This window comes from Leuciscus leuciscus (genome assembly GCF_965113295.1).
Source record: "Leuciscus leuciscus genome assembly, chromosome: 15".
Lineage (NCBI taxonomy): Eukaryota > Metazoa > Chordata > Actinopteri > Cypriniformes > Leuciscidae > Leuciscus > Leuciscus leuciscus.
The window spans coordinates 22,978,677-22,997,653 of record NC_138739.1 but is presented as its reverse complement, the minus strand read 5'-3'; the positions used below and the strand labels follow the sequence as shown (position 1 = coordinate 22,997,653).

General features: G+C 37.8%; 1 protein-coding gene across 1 annotated transcript; it reads right to left on the bottom strand.

The window, feature by feature from the left end:
- Window positions 1-351: 351 nt before the first annotated feature.
- rad54l2 (RAD54 like 2) lies at window positions 352-17,568 on the bottom strand. The gene is made up of 22 exons (XM_082137760.1): window positions 17,424-17,568; window positions 14,547-14,719; window positions 14,094-14,346; window positions 13,078-13,190; window positions 12,876-12,989; window positions 11,868-12,103; window positions 11,598-11,780; window positions 11,382-11,515; window positions 10,831-11,027; window positions 10,398-10,740; window positions 9,451-9,628; window positions 9,148-9,372; window positions 8,259-8,377; window positions 7,998-8,107; window positions 5,979-6,078; window positions 5,681-5,886; window positions 5,428-5,603; window positions 4,330-4,526; window positions 4,075-4,253; window positions 3,894-3,983; window positions 3,723-3,812; window positions 352-2,769 (listed from the first exon to the last, which is right to left on the bottom strand). Exons 2-22 carry the CDS (start codon window positions 14,665-14,667, stop codon window positions 1,829-1,831), a joined length of 4,305 nt encoding a protein of 1,434 aa, XP_081993886.1. The 5' UTR covers window positions 14,668-14,719; window positions 17,424-17,568; the 3' UTR covers window positions 352-1,828.
- Between the last annotated feature and the right edge of the window lie 1,409 nt (window positions 17,569-18,977).

Genomic DNA, 18,977 nt, shown 5'->3' with positions numbered 1-18,977 from the left:
TTTTATGAATTAAAATAAATTAATTTCCCTGTGCTATAACAGTTTTGCAGATCATATTTAAAGACATTTATAATGTATAATTTTCTTTAAAAGAAACTATTATATATGGAAAAATTATATATACATATATATATGAATAAGTCTTTTCAAATAATGGCAAGTGTTAGTTTTAAATAGTGTATATATACATATATAAATTATATTTATATTGTGTCTATGTAAATGAATATATACATAAAGAAATATATAAATAATATATATACACACAACACGCACACTTTTTTTTCATGAGTCGAGCTGAAATTGCTGGAAGCTGCGAGAACCATTATTCTGAATACAGGAGGAGTCAAGTTTCTTTATGTTAAAACAATGTTTAATAAATACAATGTCATTTGAATCTACTCCTCCCTTTGCTGGGAACATGAGATGACATGTGGACACCTCCTGGTACAGCTTGCCGAATCGCTCACAGATCGTGGTCTTGAACTTGCCTATGGGAGTGGGGGTGGGGGTTTGGGTGAAACCCTGCGTCTCTCTAATAGAGCGATTTATTTCTCCTTAAAAAAAGGTTGAAAATGTATAAAAAAATAAAAAAAAGAATGAAAATGAATTACTCTTCAGCATTATAAATAAATATTTCTGGTACATTTGTACATAGTTGAAAGAGAAAACAACATACATAAGATGTAACAAAACACACAAAAAAAGATATCACATGTCAAATGCACACCATTGTATATATAACAGCGTCTGCAGACTCAGGCCAAAGATCATGACACGGCTATCTGCCAATCAGAAAGCAGACTGTGGGAGGAGTCAAAATAAAGAGCTCTAATAGGCACAGAGAATGAACAGTGTTATTGGCTGAGGGATTTATCAGTCACAGGTCAACCAGCGCGCATACAATTCAACATTAACACAAATGTTAAACACATCAAGATTTTTCAAAATGGCCGAACGAACACTTTGGTCATGACTGTGGCCCCAACACGGATGAAACTGAATGGCCGTGCAGATGATGCAAAGAGCAAATTTAGAAAATGACGACTAGTAGGGTTCGCTTAACAGTCTACACATTCGTAAGATGATCCCCATGGATAACGACAAATGATTTTGTTTGCTACGCAATTGAACAAGAACACAGATCCATTTGTCTGCTTTAAGGCTAATATCGAACTAAACGCACTAAACTTACATCTCCTCCACCAAATTTTAAAGGCTAACATGAAAATACATTCGAGTTTGTAAGGTTTTCCTTGTCATTTTTTTTTTTTTTTTCTCAAAGGAAAGCAAAAAGGTCTCGGCGGTGCTAATGCTAGGCATGGCTTCTGTCGCTCTACGATTCGACTGTTATGAATTCCCCCAGTTGCCCAGTCTGCGATTTTCAATGGTCGAAACGACTATGAATATTCATGTAGGACCACCGTTTACAAAAGTAATAGTAGTACTTACAGTTATAATAAAAAAAAAGTCACATATTTTTTTTGTTTTTCATTCCAAGTGATGCTACAAGGTCTAGCAAACGGCTAAGTATCTCTAAAGTCATCTCTTATGAATGCAAACAGTCTGTAAAGACAATCACATTTAAGTTTGATTCGGTAATCTCTCTGAGGGAAGTTCGTCAGTTCAGTGTCTAGGCCCTCGTGAGAGAGATATGACTAGGGCTCTTCAAGTTAGCCCTGTGCTCTGGTCCCTTACGGTAAAGAAAAATATATAATCGCCTTTCTTCACTCCATGCATATTCAGCATTTGGATTTATATAATTTCAGCTCCATCCAATAGGTTTCTTCCATTCGGAACTACGGAATCTGGAGCAGCCGATCAGCGATCACTGGCCCATCACCTCTATGACATCGTCATCCGAGCTGCTCCCGCCGTTTTCCGCGAGCGAGTGGTGCGTGTCGGGGCGGCTGAATGCTGCCCCCAGCAGGCCGGAGGAAGAGAGGAAATTGGAGGAGTTGGAGGCAGAGGTTGGCGTAGAGGACAGGTCTCTAGGGTGTATGGATCCTGCGAACAGCGGCTGGGAAAATGGTACCGGGAAGCTAGAGAGCATGCTTGCCATGCTAGGGTTCATCATGAAGGGTGGGAGCGAGGAGGAAGTGGAGGATGATGACGAACAGGGCACAGAGGATGAAGAAGAGGCCAGCATTCCAGCGTGGGTTGAGGATGTGGTGTTGGTCGAACAAGTCGAGGAAAGAGTGCTGTTGGACGGGCCAAGTCCGAGCGGTTCAGTGGGGAACATTGCATGTAGGTCGCCCAGAGCCTGACCAGCTTGCTGTAGGAGGTGCGACCTGCCTCCAAGTGAGGGTGGAGTCATGTGACCCAGGGCGCCCAGCAAGGCAGGGTTCAGCCCCATGGGCGTGAACCCAAACCCACTGCTTAGAGGAAATCCCGGGTAACTCCCGGGTGCACCGGCTGGCGTTGAGGTTCGTTTGCCACCAGGCTGTTTGGATGTCCGACTTTCCAAAAGCTTCCGCTTTAAACTTTGAACATCTATAGATGATGCAATGTCATTGCTGAGCTGCCGGTGCTGGTCAGTGATGCGAACTGGGTGCTGGATGGGTCTGTCCGCTCCCGAGGGTTCGGGTGTTCCCGAAGACGGTAAGTTCCCTACTGCAGAAACGGGTTCTTTGTTGCTGTGGTATTCTCGGAGGAGCTCAGGGCTGTCTTGGGGCGAAGGGCGAGGCTGAACCTCAGGGGTTAAACGTTTCGGCTCTTGAGGAGACGCACGACCGTTACTGACAGCATGCAAGGAAGGGCCGGAATCCTCTGTGAGAAAGAAAGAGATTTTGTTAGTTTATGTTGATGTAGACTAATGGGTAAAGATCTGGAATGGTCAACAAAAGATTGTGGGTTCAATCCCCAGTAACGGGTTGATCCATCAACAAATCAACTCTGCAACTTTGATCAAGGTAGAGGTCTGTACACATGCAGAAACCCCAAGCAATGGAGTACCACAAAATATAAAGACCCACAGATTGGATACAATGCCCAACGCTTCAAATCGCATTGTAATTACGGTCTTCAGACTATGCAGCGTGAACCCAAATAAGCACAGACCATTTGAAAGCAGCTGCCTATCAGTGGGTACCGAAAAGTCTTGGCTATTGAACCCCCAGTCCGCCCGTGCCTATTGATTCCGGACCTGCACCCGCACCGCAAATGACAATGTAAATATTATTCCACCCGTTACATCAAATATTAGCAGTTCACCTGTCGGGTACCCACATGCAGCACTCTGCACCTTCCTATTGCCTCTACCGGCATGCTTTTACTAGCGGGACAAAACATGAAAGTTGTTGGCAGGAGCGTTATAAAATATACAGAGCAAAATATTGCGGAAAAGGGACTAAAATATCCACCCCATACAGACCTCTAGATCAAGGCATGCAAAACATTTTTAATTGGAATAATGTGCACAAATGAACTGAGCACATTAATGGTGCTTTTCAAGCAAGTCAGAATTTACAGAACTATCTACTTGCTGAAAAGTGCAATAAAAGAAGTATTGCAAATAATTGTTAATCTTTGATGTGGCATTTTGTTTCAAGACCGTGTCAAGCTAAGAAATGACTAAAAGTTTGGAAGCAAGAGATGTAAAAGTAGGAACATCCCACATCTGACTTAAAAAAACAACATAATAACAGACTATAAACTGGGGTCTTCAGCCTTAAGGTTATCCCAGAAGAATTGCTAAATGACAAATTAGTAAATTAGTACACCTCTAGAAGCTGTGGCTGCTCCTTCAGATGGTCTTGGCTTTCCAGAGCGGATGGCAAATATCCTCCCATCATTGGTCCTTATGTATGTGCCTGCAACGCAAATGACAGAATATGAAGCAAATAAACCTTACCTACAGTACAGTAAACATTCTCAACAGTTTTCTAAGGTACCTTTGGATCCTCGGATAACGTGAATACTCTCCCCTGCACCGATTCGGGCTTGGACATCTGTGCTGCTGTTGGACCCTGGGATCACAATATCTGAAAAGCAAAGACATGAAACCATGAAGAAACAAACTGAGAGACCTTAAACAGCAAGAAGTAGCATGCACTACAAGTGAAAAGTCTGTACCAGTGGTGGTGACGACGCGCTGTACGTAAACGCCGGCCTTTTGCAGGTAGTTGACGGGGAATCCTGCACTTGAACTGGGAACGCCCATGGGTACCTGGCGGGGCATCATGGGAATGGGCGTGGACTGAACTGGCCTCACGCTTGCGACTGGTTTCTCTTCTAAATGAGGTGGGGGCCGCCTGAAAAAAAGGTTTGGATAAGCAAACATCTAAGACTTAAACAGAACAGAACATGTTTTTTCTGTTTTGGACCCACCAGTTCCTCTGGCTGAAGGCAGGGATATTGGTAAGTCTCTGGTCACTAGCCGGGTAATAATGTGCGTAAGAGGGCCGTTGATACGGCACAGACGCCCGCTTCTCATCTTCATAGCTTTTCTTGGCTGCTCTCTTTTCTGCTTTGGTCAATTTCAAATCCTTCCGGTCCATCAGGAGAGACTCATGATGGAACGGTTGCTGGTGTGGAAAACAGAGAGATGTTAGTATAGGTGACTGAATGACAAACGAAGCACAATATAATTAATATTCATGAACTAAGCCTTCAACATTGTATTTGTCTAAAATACTTCAATCTATCAACGTTTGCTGGTGTGAAATCCAGATAAACATGAGCTTATGTGACTGCACGCTCCAGGAAGGTTATGAATAAGCACAAGCCAATTCATATTTATGAGCAAAGCTTAGACCATAGTAGGATCTAAAATATTTCAATTTATAAACATTTGCAGATTCAAATAAGGTTATGTGACTTGATGTTCCAGGAAGGTTACAAAGCAACTTTAGCACATTCTAATTAATATTCATGAGCTAAGCCTTCACCATTGAAGGATTTAGAATTTTGCTGGAATAGATTAATTCGGACAAGTAGCTGGTGTAGAAATCGGCTCATATGACTGGATACTACAGGAAGTTACGGAGCAACTTCAGCACAATTAGCATTCATGAGCTAAGCCTTCGCTATTGTAGGATTTAGAATTTGTCTAGAGTATTTCAATTGATAAATGTTTACTGGAATGGAATTCAGACAAAAATTTGCTTATGTGATTAAATGTTTTATTAAGCCACGCCTGTACAACCTAATTCATATTCGTAAACCATATTCTGCACTATAGTAGGATAAAAATTTTCCCAGAATAGATGAATTATACAACATTAGCTGGTCATGATAAAAAAAGACAGCTATGTCAGTGCAACCTACTTTTGCCAAAAAAATTATAATTGAAAAATGGCTGCAAATCAATTAATATTCATGAGCTAAGCTTTCACAGAGTTGGATTCTGAATTTTTCGGAATATATTTTTAGAATAGTCACATTTTAAAAATAATGGCTGGTGTGGAAAGCAGACAAAGAAATTACCTTGGTTAAGAGGTGTGGGTAAAACAGACAGGCTTGTTTAATGACGATCTCCATCTCCTCACTAGGGACCAGCTCTGAATGGCTGGTATCAGGCTCCTCCTCTACAAAGTGCAACAGCGACTCCACTTCCTTCCGCGTGAAGGTGAGGACCGGGTTCAAATCGTCCACGACTCGATCTGGCCAACGCACAATCAAAACGTCAGAAATGTTCACAACAGTGAGACCCAAAACACACCTTTCCGCCCTCTCTTACCAGACATGCCCTGCTTGGACACCTGGCGGTCGTAGATCTTCTTCTCCAGTGTGAAGTCACACACCAGCCTGTAGATGTGGCAAGGCTTGTGCTGGCCGTAGCGATACACGCGGCAGACGGCCTGAGCGTCGTGACACGGGTTCCAAGAGGCATCGAAAACCACCACGCGATTCGCGCCAATCAGATTCACCCCCAAACATCCAGCCCTGTGAATACAGCAGCCTGTTAGTCCAGACTCCAGACCTCATCATTATCTGTGGCATATTGTAACATGCTGACAAACGTGCAAGTTCTTCACCTGGTGGACAGCAGGAAGACCCAGGCTTGGTTGTTCGCAGGGTCGTTAAACTGGTTGATGAGTCGCTCTCTCTCTGAAGATGATGTGCTCCCATCCAACCCTGCACAGGAGACATAAGCGAGGTAAATTTACAAAGAACAACACACACCCTAAACCAGAGGTCTTCAATTCTGCTCCTGGAGGGCCACTGTCCTGCAAAGTTTAGTTCCAACCCTAATCAAACACACCTGAATCAGCTCATCAAGCTCTTCAGAATCGCTTGAATATTTCAAGTAGGGATGGGACTATTACCGGTTTCACTATAAACCACGATAAAATGTACTGACGGTTAGTATTATCGTTCAAAATTTAATTATCATTAAAACCGTGTTTGATTATCGCGATTTTAATAACTCACTGTAAATCCTGTCCAGCCAGCAACAGGCTGACGCAGGCGCAGCGCGCAATGTTGTTGTTTTTTATTCGAGAAGGAATGGCGAAAGGCAGTGACCGTACTCGGGAGATTTTTCAGCCTTTTAAGAGGACCAAATCTGAGGTGTGGTCATATTTTGGCTTTTACAAAAGTCTTGAGTGAAACTTAATCGAGGATGGTCACTACAATATGGGGGAAACACTTCAAATCTGCCGAGTCCTCTTGTGTGACCATCACCCACTGTTTATAGCGAACGCAAGGCAAGTGAACTTACCAAAAACTACGTCTGGGAAATAATTGGGCACAAAATGTTATTTTGAGTTGAAATATTTTATCTCACTCACTTGAAATAAACGTGAAGCTTCCGCGAATAAAAGTTCGCAGCAAGTGGCTTTGAGCCAAAGACGAGCGAACAAGTTCAATCAAGACTATCATTGTACACTTATTACACCGATTTTTTTTTTTTTACCCCACAATTACGGGGACATATTGAATTGAGATTAATATTTTAAATCTTACCTGTTTAAATTCATTTTGTACAGCGAATGAAACGAGGGAGCGCGTGCGCGTCCGTTGCGATACATGGATGTGCGCTGTGTTATAATGCGTTGCTATTGACGACGGTCATTATAAGGAAGGAAATGCCACAGAATATAATTTTGCTTGAAAAAGTGCATAGAGCTGCTTGTTTTATTTGTTGTTTGTTGATTTTCAAATATTAAACTGTTTTTAGTGTGAGCATCAGTTCTTTTTGAACACTTTCATCTCGTTTTAACAAAACCGTGATAATATTGATAATCACGATAATTTTGGTCACTATAATCGTGATATAAAATGTTCATACCGTCCCATCCCTAATTCAAAGGCAGGTGTGCTGAAGCAGGTTGGAACTAAACTCTGCAGGACAGTGGCCCTCCAGGAGCAGGATTGAAGACCTCTGCCTAAACCATGACAAACCTTAGGCAAAGTTGATCTACAGGACGCAGAAATTAAAACAAGGCTGAGAATATGGGTGTGTAGACAATATCATGATAAAAAGTTATTTGGGTCAATATTTATTACAAAATAATATTTTGAAATGTATTGCTAACACGTTTAAAATGTTAATTATTTTATTAACATTTCTCAGATATTATACATTATAAATTAATCACACTTTAATTATAAAATATAATTCTTAAATCAATTTGACAAATTATTTTTATTTTACATTATAGCACACTTATTTCTTTCACACAGTATAAATGAGGCTTTAAAATGTAGCTGGCTTTTTATTTTAGGAAGAGGGTCCTTTGCAGGGGATCATTGGCAGTGTTATTTTAGTATCACCACTGATTTTTGTTAATATTTTGAATGAACATTTATTTTAATATTTTCACTATCATTTTAGTTAAAATTGTACTAATTTTGCTGAGTGTTTTTTTTCTTCTCTCGTTTTTTAAATTATTTGTATAAAATAATATTGTTTATAGTTTGTTTAGTTTTAGTTATTTTAGTACTTCCTTGGCAACTAGCTGAAATAAGTTTATTTTATTTTAAGTAACGGAAATGTTTTTTACGGTTTCTCAGCTACCTGGTACCTGGCATCAAAACCTTTAATAACTCACTGTAGTAATTGATGTTCCGGACCCAGTTGTGTCCCCCAGTTTCTGTTTGGATCGGCATGGGCCTCCGACTCAGGAAATCTTCAATAACAGTGAGCGTTGATAAACTCTGACTGTAAGAATGACACACAGATAAATGAGCCAGTGTAAGCATTGACGTAACCGTACAACAACAGCATGACTGACAGTTCAGGATGCTGAAGAAGAGATTCCAGATAAAAAGGCAAACATCTGTATACTGTCACACAAACATAGATTTCCCACCTGAACACAAGTATTTTATCTCTTCGGCTGACGCTGTCATCAATCAGGTGGAAAAGCAGAACCATCTTGGCCGAGTTCTCCAGAACACCCGTCTGGTAGTTGGTCATGATGTCTTTTGCCTAAAACAAATAGATTACGAAATGGCATCATATCCATGAGCTCATTAACATATAACCACCAACATTTACATATCAACTGTTCGATTGTAACTCAAATCTATTCAGCAGCTTTGCACGGTTTTGCATTGTTTCTCATTTCACACGCAAAGACGATGAGCAACCGTAACATTTACATTCCGGATGTAAAAGACAGGATGTAAAAATGTTCATGAAAACTAAATAAATATTGCGGCCTTATGTGTCACTTGGGATGAAGAGGATTAAGTTTGCTAATATTATATGTAAAAAATAAACTGCTTAAGGCTAATGAGAAAGTGCACAGTGTGTTCTAAGGCTGCAAGTTTTGGGGGAAATATCTAATTGTGATTTTTCTGGTAAAAAGTTGTGATTAAAATTTAGAAAAAAAAAAGTTTGACTGTGCTTGTATGTAGGGCTGGACAATTTGGCTGAAAATGTGTTTCATATATATATATAATAAAAATTATAATTATTGTTATTATTACTAAATAAAATACTAAATAAAATAAGAAATATTATAATTAAAATGGTCACTGAATTTTTTTTTGTGAAAAAAAATTTATATTATAAACTAATATTTATGGCTGTCTTCATTCTTCAATTCTTCATTTTCAAAAGTTAAACCATCAGAATCATATAGCGTATATATTAATTTAATTAAATCATAGACTTTGCGATTTGATAATTGCACCAAGCCATCACATTCATTGTGTTCCCACAAAAATAAACACATTGTAAGTTGAAGGTTTTACCCATTCATAGGTGATGACTTGGTTGGCTTTCTCCTGTAAGGGGTTCAGGGGTCCCAGAGCCATGGCCATCTTGCTGTTGGCAGGGTCGGACGACTTGCCCTTCATTCCCGGTGCGGAGCAGCGGGTCCCGCTGGTGGAGTTGAGGTCATCCAGGTCAAGATCCTGCTCATTGGCCAGATTTTCCTTCTGCAGAGCTTCGTACAAAACGTCCGGATGATTCCAGATCTACAGGACGCACAAAATACAGATGTGAGCTCATCGACCACTATATAACAACAGACGGTGTGTTTGGGGTCTCAGTACCTTGCAGCAAACACAGAAAGCTTTAAGCGGGTTGAGTCCGAGCCATCCGCTGTTTCCCGCCTCCCTGAAGCGGTTCATGAACTCCGTATAGAGCGCCCTCTGCAGGCGAGACAGTCGTACCAGAATCACATGCTCCTCTTTCGGCGGCAGCTGCTCCCGGAGAACATCGTGACCTCGTCTGCGAAGGTAGAAAACAGTTTAGCCTGATTTTTGGTCCAACTAAAAAAACGTTTGAGTTGAAGCCATAGCCTTGCGGGCAGCGCTACAGCTCTTTGGGCAACCAGAGTTTGCATCCGCCCTCATGGTCCTTTCCTGATCCCGTGCCCCTATAGTTTACTGTCTCTCCAATATAACAGCAGATACATAAATAAAGTACTTTTATTTAATAAATAAAAATGTATATCATATTTACTTGATAAGCAAAAATTGTGATAAAGAATTATTATTCTTACATATAATATATTAAAACAATAAGAATAATGTAAATGATAATAAATGTAATAACAATAATAAAATAAATGTAATTTTTTTTAAATATAAAATAAAAGAACAAACATTTAATAATAATAAATAAATATAAACAATACATTTACAAACAAACATTAATATTCAATTGAATAATATGCAAACAATAAATATTAAATAAATACATGTAAACAATAAATATTTAAAAATAAATAAATGTAAACTAAATTAAATATTTATAATTATAACAAAAAAAATAATATTAAATGTTAATTAATAATAATAGTAATAATAATTAAACAATAATAAATATCCATTAATAAGAATAATAAATCTAAACAAAACCTATAATAATTATATATAAACAATCATACTTTTTTTTTTTATTCTAATATTAACAATAAGTAAATAATAATAATATATTTTCACAAACCAACAATAATAAATTCTAACTAATAATAATAACAACAACTACAACTCACCTCTGCACGAAGCCCTCCAGCAGACTGTGCAGGACGTGACTCCTGTATCTCATGAGCTGGACGTCCTGTGGCGTGCTGTCGATACACTGACCGTTCAGAATGGGCCGCTCGAACATGTTACTAAACTCCTGCCGTGTACCGAGGAAATCGGGCCGGACGAAATCCACCATGCACCAGTACTCGATCAGGTTATTTTGCAGTGGGTATCCGGTGAGAACCACCCGTCGCCGTGACCGGATGTTCTTCAGGGCCTGGGAGGTGCTGGCGTGACAGTTTTTAATGCGGTGACCCTCATCACAAATGACGACATCCGGACCAGGCCGTGAAATCGCTCTTTCAATCCCTGAAGATCACAGATGAGACAAGAACATTTGTTATAGACCACAGCTGAAGTAGATGCCACGCAGTTTCCACCCGCAGAACCCCGACAGACCTTTCATGAGCTCTTGCTGACGGTCCTCCTCGTCCAGGTCAATAATTACAGGACCCGCGGGTTTCTTGGACTTCCTCTTGCGGCCGGTCACAAAGCTCTTTTTGAGCGACATCAGGCGGTACATCTCATAGCCCATTAGCAGCACCCCTCCGCCACGAGTCCAGTCCTCCACCACCTTGGCCCGGGCCACTGTGGTTCTGGTCCAAATGAACGAAATACATGAACATTTCGGCAGAAGATGCTACAAGCAACTTATAGTGCATTCAACAACACATTTGATCAGTATGTGTGTTCCTTAGTGTTGCTAGCAACTTTAGCAAAACTACAGATATTCATTAACTCTTAAAACATCAAAAAACACAAACTCATTGACAACAAAGATCCCAAACATTTTTTCCATTTTGCAGGTAAATGCAACAATCTCACTTTCTTTTTTTTCATTGTATAATTATGTTTTGCATAAAGAATATAAAGCCTATATATATCCTATATAGCCATGTGACATTATTTACTATGACAATGAAGCACAAAAGCTGGTGCGGCGTTCATACTTGTGCTCATCATTGAGGATGTGAACCTTAAAGGTTCGAGGTAAAACCTGGGCTGGATCTGTGTCGGGGGGAAGGGACTCAGCAGCAGGCAGCCAGAGATTAAACTCAGCCAGCCAGTTTTGTAGTGTATTCACCTGGGAGAGGAGAGGAAAGATGAGACACAAACCCCTCAGACAGAAGTATTTAATCTAATCCCTCAGTGAAAATGCCACTCACAGGTACAATGGCGAGGACAGTTTTGGCTCCAGTGTGGCGCAGTAGGATGTCGATAAAGGAGATGACCTGTAGGGTTTTGCCCAGGCCCATACTGTGAGCCAGAATACAGCCGAAGCCACTGCTGCTCTTATAGCGCTCAAGAGACTCCACCAGGTTATCATACAGAAAACGGATGCCGCCGATCTGACAGAGAAAGGGAGAGACATTGAAAATGGATTCCATGTCCAACTAAAATGGAAAAATGTTAATTTAATGGCAAAATGTGTGAACCTGGTGTGGTTTAACAGCGCCGGCGAGCTGCGGGGCGAGGAACAGGTCCTCCTCTTCTCCAGGGTGGTTAATATTGACCAGCACCCTTCCCTGGGCGTCCGGTAGATTGATGGCGTCGTTTACATGAGACCCGCTACTCTCCTCCGGGCCGGGAGTCACAGAGCGATCTTCGTTGTTGTCCTCCTCGCTGCTTATCCGCATGGCATCTTCATCACCTGAACTCAACTCAATCACATCTGGAACAATGGAATAGAAAGGAATAATAAGAAACCTAAACCTCATTACAAGATCAATTTAGAAGAATTTTTTATATATATATATATATATACATACACACACACACACATATATATATATATATATATATATATATATATACATACACACACACACACACACACACACATATATATATATATATATATATATATATACACACACACACATATAACTTTTTTCATTATGAATTTATTTTATTATTTACATATATTAATGATTAAACATTTATTTACATTTATATTGTTATTTATATTATTAATTAACGTTTATTACATATAATAAATGTTATATATATATATATATACAATTTATTATTATTTACATATATTACTGCTATTATTATTATTACTAACTATTAAACACTTATTATAAAGTAATATATATATATATATATATATATATATATATATATATATATATATATATATACATATATATATATATATATATATAAAACAATTATTATAATACATATTTAATAAAACATTTGACTCCTTTTCATTCATTTGTTTCTCACATTTTTTGTGTATATAATGAAAGCAATATATCATTATAATAACAAAAATAGGTAAATAATAATAAATGTTTAATAATAATAAAAATGGTTAAATTTGCTTAAAATATATTTTGCATATAATTCATTATAATATTAAATGTATGTAAATAATAATGTCATTAATATAAATAACAATACTGTTTTATATTGCAGTGTGTTTATGTTGAGTTTACCATCTCTGAGGTCAGGTAGCTGAGGGGGCGGGGCTTCTTTAGGCTCACCCTCGTCTCCACTGCTGTCCAGACAGATCACTTCCTGTTTGAGACCCGGCACTGCAGTGGACAGATCTGACAGCAGCGACACAAACACAACCAATTAACTAATTACATTACAAACAGTGAAAGAGGAGGAGCGGGCGGAACAGGCGAGTCTCACCGGCGTGAAGCGGGAAGTCTTTCCGCTGCTGTTCGAGACGCCGCCGTCTCTCAAGCTCCTCCTGCTGGGCGGCTTTGGTTCCCGCTTCCAGCTGATGCTCCGTGAGGAGCTTCCTGCAAGCCGGAGGGGAGAGATGCGATTAGATAAATGATCTTTATTATAAGTGTAACGGTGATCAACAAACATGCAGGGCGGGTTTTGGACCAATGAGATTTCCGGTGTCTGGGCGAATCCTCACAGAATATGATAAAAATTTCTTGTTGTTTGATGCTTAGCGTGTCTGGTTTTACAGTGTGGCATTGTGTTTAACAGTGGAATTTGTGACGAAAAACTACCCATAATGCTGTACAAAGAGTTCCACTAATCAGAGAGTTGCGGCGAGCAAATCACGGCAAAATAGCTCTTTAGCTCCGAGTGATCGAATCAGTCTCGCAATGCTGTCAAAATACATATATATTTGTATATGTATATACACAATTAAATAATTCACCGTTGTTTTAACTTTGATTATGTCATTCTCAATGCTTCATGGGATTGTAGTTCTCTCCTTCACTTGAGCCGTTAAGTACAGAGTTAAGTAACCAACGTCTCTTTTTATCCAAACACTTTTTGCTTCAAATCAAAAGTTCGTAATGTTGTGATTCACCGCGTAGCCGGTTGGTTTGGTTCATGGCAAATAACGCTTTAACAAAATCCCAACACTCTTAAAAATAAAGTTTTTTTTTGTTACTGATGGTTCCATGAACAACTTTTAACATCCATGGAACCTTTTCATTGCACACAAGGTTCTTTATAGTGGAAAAAGGTTATTTGGATTATTAAAATGTTCTTCACACTAAGAAAAAAAAATTTCTCTAAAGAACTGTCCTCTGAAAGGTTCTTAAATGGTTCTTCTATGGCGTGTGAAAACCCTTTTGGACCCTTTATGTATGGGAAAATTAACTACTTCCGGAAACAAAGGCACTATAAAACTAGGCGGGACCTAATGCACGCTGTTATTAAATGAAGCTCAATACCGGATGTTCCTCCTCAAGTGAGCAGGTTTCGAGGTTTTGGACTTCTTCTTCATGCTGTTGGCAGACGTGTTGCTGCGGCTGTCCGGGCTGGACGCGGGTTGAGAGCCGGGCCGTGATGACGTCTGTGAGGTGGACGAGGGTTGGGAGGGCGGCCGGGACAAGCGGTCAGGGCTTGAGTCTCTAGAATTAGGCGAGGTAGGTGCTGGGCTGGCCAGATCTCTTTGATCCTCGGCCTCAGGGCTCTCGGGCTGGTCTGTTGAGAGGAAATACCAAGCGATCAATAATTCATTTAGAGCCAGAAAACCAAGCGCATGCATTAGCGATGATGATGATGATGCCAGACAGAAGCTTGATGCTTTTAAATGTATTAGTCAATGCAAGTTCAAACTCAAAAAGGTATTTGCATGATAAAATAATGGTTAAAAAGCCGGTATGAATTGAAAAGATGCTCACCGCCTGCATCTTCCTCATCATCCCCATCATTCTCTCCATCCTCCTCCTCCTCCATCTCCTCTTCCTCCTCGCTGTTAAGGCTGGGCTCCAGGTCGCTCCCTGAGATCGCCTCTTCTGACATGGCGTCCCCTGGGTCTCCAAGAGCATTACTTACACATCTTCATTCAGACCACCTGAACAGCAAACACACATGATATTATTAGACACTGCCGTTCAAAAGTTTGGGGAATGTACAGTTTTTAAAAAAGAAATTCATATTCAGCAAGGATGCATTAAATTGATTAAAAGTGACAGTAAAAGACATTTATAATGTTACAAAAGATTTCTAATGCAAAATAAATGCTTTTTGAACATTCTATTCATCAAAGAATCCTGAAAAAAATGTATAACGCTTTCCACACAAATAATAAACAGATAAAACAACTATTAAAAAAAACTGTTTTCAACCTTGATAATAATCAGAAATGTTTCTTGAGCATCAAATCATCATATTATAATGATTTCTGAAGGATCATGTGACACTGAAGACTGGAGTAATGATGGATTAATCACAGGATTAAATTTTAATATATATTCAAATGGAAAACAGTTATTTTAAATTGTAATATTATTTCACAATATTATTGTTTTTACTATTTTTTATCAAATAAATGCAGCCTTTTTCTGTTGCGTATATTTTCCATTTATTAACTGCCTTGTCAAAAAAAATATAACTTAATTTTTTTTTTTGGCAATAAATGTTGCTTTGGTACAAATCAATGATCAGTTTTAATTTTTAGCAATGTATTTTTATATTTGCTAGATGCATTTATATGGTTAAATATCTGTTTTCTTCACAACATTTTTTTGTTGTTCAGCAAAAGTATTATTTTTGCAGAAAAAGAACATTTGCAACAAGCTAGAAATTATACAGTTATGAATGAAGTAAAATCTAAGAAAATCATAAACCTAATGGAAAAATTATAGCATACAATGAAAAACAAAGCGAAAGGTTTGAAGTCAACATGTGATTATTCTTACTGATGCTTTCAAGTCATTCTTGCACAAAAATCTATGTTTGCAAGCAACACAACATTATAAAATCAACTAAATTTGCAACAACCACAACATAGAGTAAGTCTGAAATGTTTAGGCATTAAAAACGGACAAATCAGATCAACGAATGTAAAAAAACAACAACAAAAAAACAGTACAATAGCAATGCAGAACTGCCCTCAAACTAGTGGATTTCAATCTTTGAATAAAAAACAAACAAAATAAATGGTCACCCACAACACTTCGACAGTTCGTTTTCAGCTAAACTAGTAAATGAAAGCAAAATATTGTAACTTTAAAAAGAAACCACACAAAGTTAACACCGAATTCAGGGTTGTGTAATTCACTTTAAACTGTCCGATTCTCAGCTTTAATCAAAATCTGAGCAAAATCACGACTAAAAAAAAAAACCAGTTCGGGAACAGGAGAACAAAGAGCAACCACAGACCTCCAATCAAAAAAAAAAGTGTTGAGAGAAGAAACAGAAAGAACTAGAAGAAGAAAAAAACAGAAGGGAGCAAGAGATTCAGGCCTGCTTACATAAGCAGGGTTATATAAGAGAAGGCAGCGAGCGGTGTGTGTGAATGTAGGCCACGCTGGCCGTGACACACTGACACATTCACACACACCGTACAGCTCAAGCACAGCCTGTTCCACAACAACCTGCACCTTCAGACACACACACGATGCTTCGCTTCAGTCCAAGCAAGCAATAACGTCAATACAGCGGTCATTATAAACCGTATAACTTTTATGTTTTCCTTTAATGAAACACAAAATGAATATTGTCCAAAGTGCTTTTGTCTGTAAACTGAAAGTGAATGAAGTCGGACGCTGTCAAACATCAAAACTGACAATAAAAGCATCATAAAGTGGCCACAGGACTCAAGTCCTCCTCAATCATAGACTGTTTTTATGGTATGGTTTTTGTGTATATGCATGATTTATAACACTTTATTATAAACTTTAAGATATGATAAAATATTAATAGTATTTTATTGTATTATAATTACATTACAGCTGTTCCAACAACAACAAAAAGAGCAGAAATGCAATGACTTTCAATGAAACCAGATGTTGAATTCAGCTGGAAGCTACTCAGATCTATTCAGTAGAGTATTAATCAGCTTTACATATTTGTATTTCCCTATATCTATCTATGTATCTATCTTATCACTTTATTACACACAAAGCCCAGCATTACAGACCCACTGATCTCGACTCTCTCTAATCTCTAATTTCCATAAAAATCGAGCACAGAAACTAACCCAACCATGTTTGATTAAATAGCCCTTTAAATCCATCATCTATTGCATTATGAGAGTGACTGTGTGTAAAATGAAACTGAAGCTCGTGAAGATTATATTCTGAACCTGCGCTTGACACACACCGCTGTCTTCATATAAAACCACGAACCCACATCATATTTCATTACACTATGTATATACTAACCTATTTTGATATCATACATCACACAAAAATGTTTCAAAGCGCTTTCGTGGACTGAAGTGAATGAGGCACATTTACATAACTGTACTTGACCAGCAGCGCCGCTAAGAGAAGAACAACCAGCCTGAAAACTCACCCAACATCCACAATATGAGCATAAAACCACGTTAGACTAACACATCTGGATGTTTAGTATCGCATTATATGCGTTATGTGTAAAACACGACATTGTTTCAAGCCTAACGAGCGCGCTAGCTGTTAGCGCGTTAGCACGAACGCGCGATGCTCTCTTTTGTTGACGTTAGCTTCCGCGCTAACTCTGCCGATATATAACTGATACAACACATTATCGCCACTTACACATGCGTGCGCGGTGTTAAATCAACGGCTTACCTTTTGACACCCTTTTTAGAAACCCGCGGCCGTGCTGTGATTCATTAAAGAGTTAATATTATTTTTAGTAATACTCACTGATTCTTTTATTTTAACTATGAATTGTGCACGAGCACCGACCTCAAACGCCCGTCCAGGCGCACAGACGGAGTGTAATGGTTCCGCTCTTCATACGGTCCGGGGGGCTGAATGTCATTGAGTGTTTCATAACCACTTAGACGGTTGCATAAAAGTAAATACAACAAGGTGGGGTGTTGTGTAAATGCCTAGAATAATCCAGCTGGATGACTTACAAAAGGAAGTTTAAGACAAAACTGTCAGTCACAGTTTAGCCTACATTCTTTTACTTTCATTTATTTGTCATTTTGGCATGTATCTTTGTAATATTTAGTACATACACACGTTTTGATGTTTTAAATATTATATGAAATGATTGCATACATATAAAACAGTATATATATTAACATACTGTATTTTTTGTGCATGTTATATAATTTATTATATAATAAGGAAGCATATTATAAAACAGCAATGTTTAAGAAAATGTTGTGTAAATACTTAAAATAATCTATATTGAAGGCTTTTTACTTAAGCCTGTTTTATTATAAATATTATATTATATGATTATAAAACAGTATAACTTATGTAATAATAGGCTTTCATTAATATTTTTCACATATATAAATCACTTTAGCCTGTATTATTATAAATATCATATTATTTTGTCATTTATAATGTAGATGGTTGCCTATAATGTTATGATGATAATAAAATACTTTCATTAATAGTATAATATTTTTGTATACAAAGCCTGTACTCTTTTTTTACTTATTGGTTGTTGTTGTGGGGTATTTTATTTTATTTAATTTTTTTTATCCGGCATCATTATAAATACTATATTGTTTTGTACTTTATAATGTAATTTATAATGAATCATATTACAATCATATTACAATGTGATACTTTTTACTTATTGTATTTTTTTGCATTTTAGCACATATCTTTATAACATTTTTATATTTTAGATATTATCTTAAAATCTTCTTATATAATCTAAAATATAATTTTTTTGATATAGTAAATGTATAATATTTTGTTGTGTAAAAATAAGTTATATTTAAAGTGCATGCTATTCATGTTATGTAACTTATTATGTAATTAGGAAGCATTTATGGCATGTTATGAAACAGCAATGCTCTCAAAAAGGTTTATATTGTGTAAATCTCAAGAATAATCCAACTTGATGACTTTTAAAATGTAGTTTAAGACAAAAAAGACTGTAGTTTTAAACCCTTATAATAAAAAATTAATAAAATTGTAAATATTATTATACATATATTTTGCATATTATTACTACTGATTCTAAATGCCCCAAATTCAATTATCCTTGGCCATGATGATAAACTATACAACACATCTCTTGTTGAAAAAGCTTTGCTGAAAGGTATTTAAACAAATACTTATGTAATGCTTAAGGAATATGTCCCATATTGATTGTTTAGATTGAGATAATAGCAAAATCACATACAAATACACCGTAAAAAAAACAAAAAC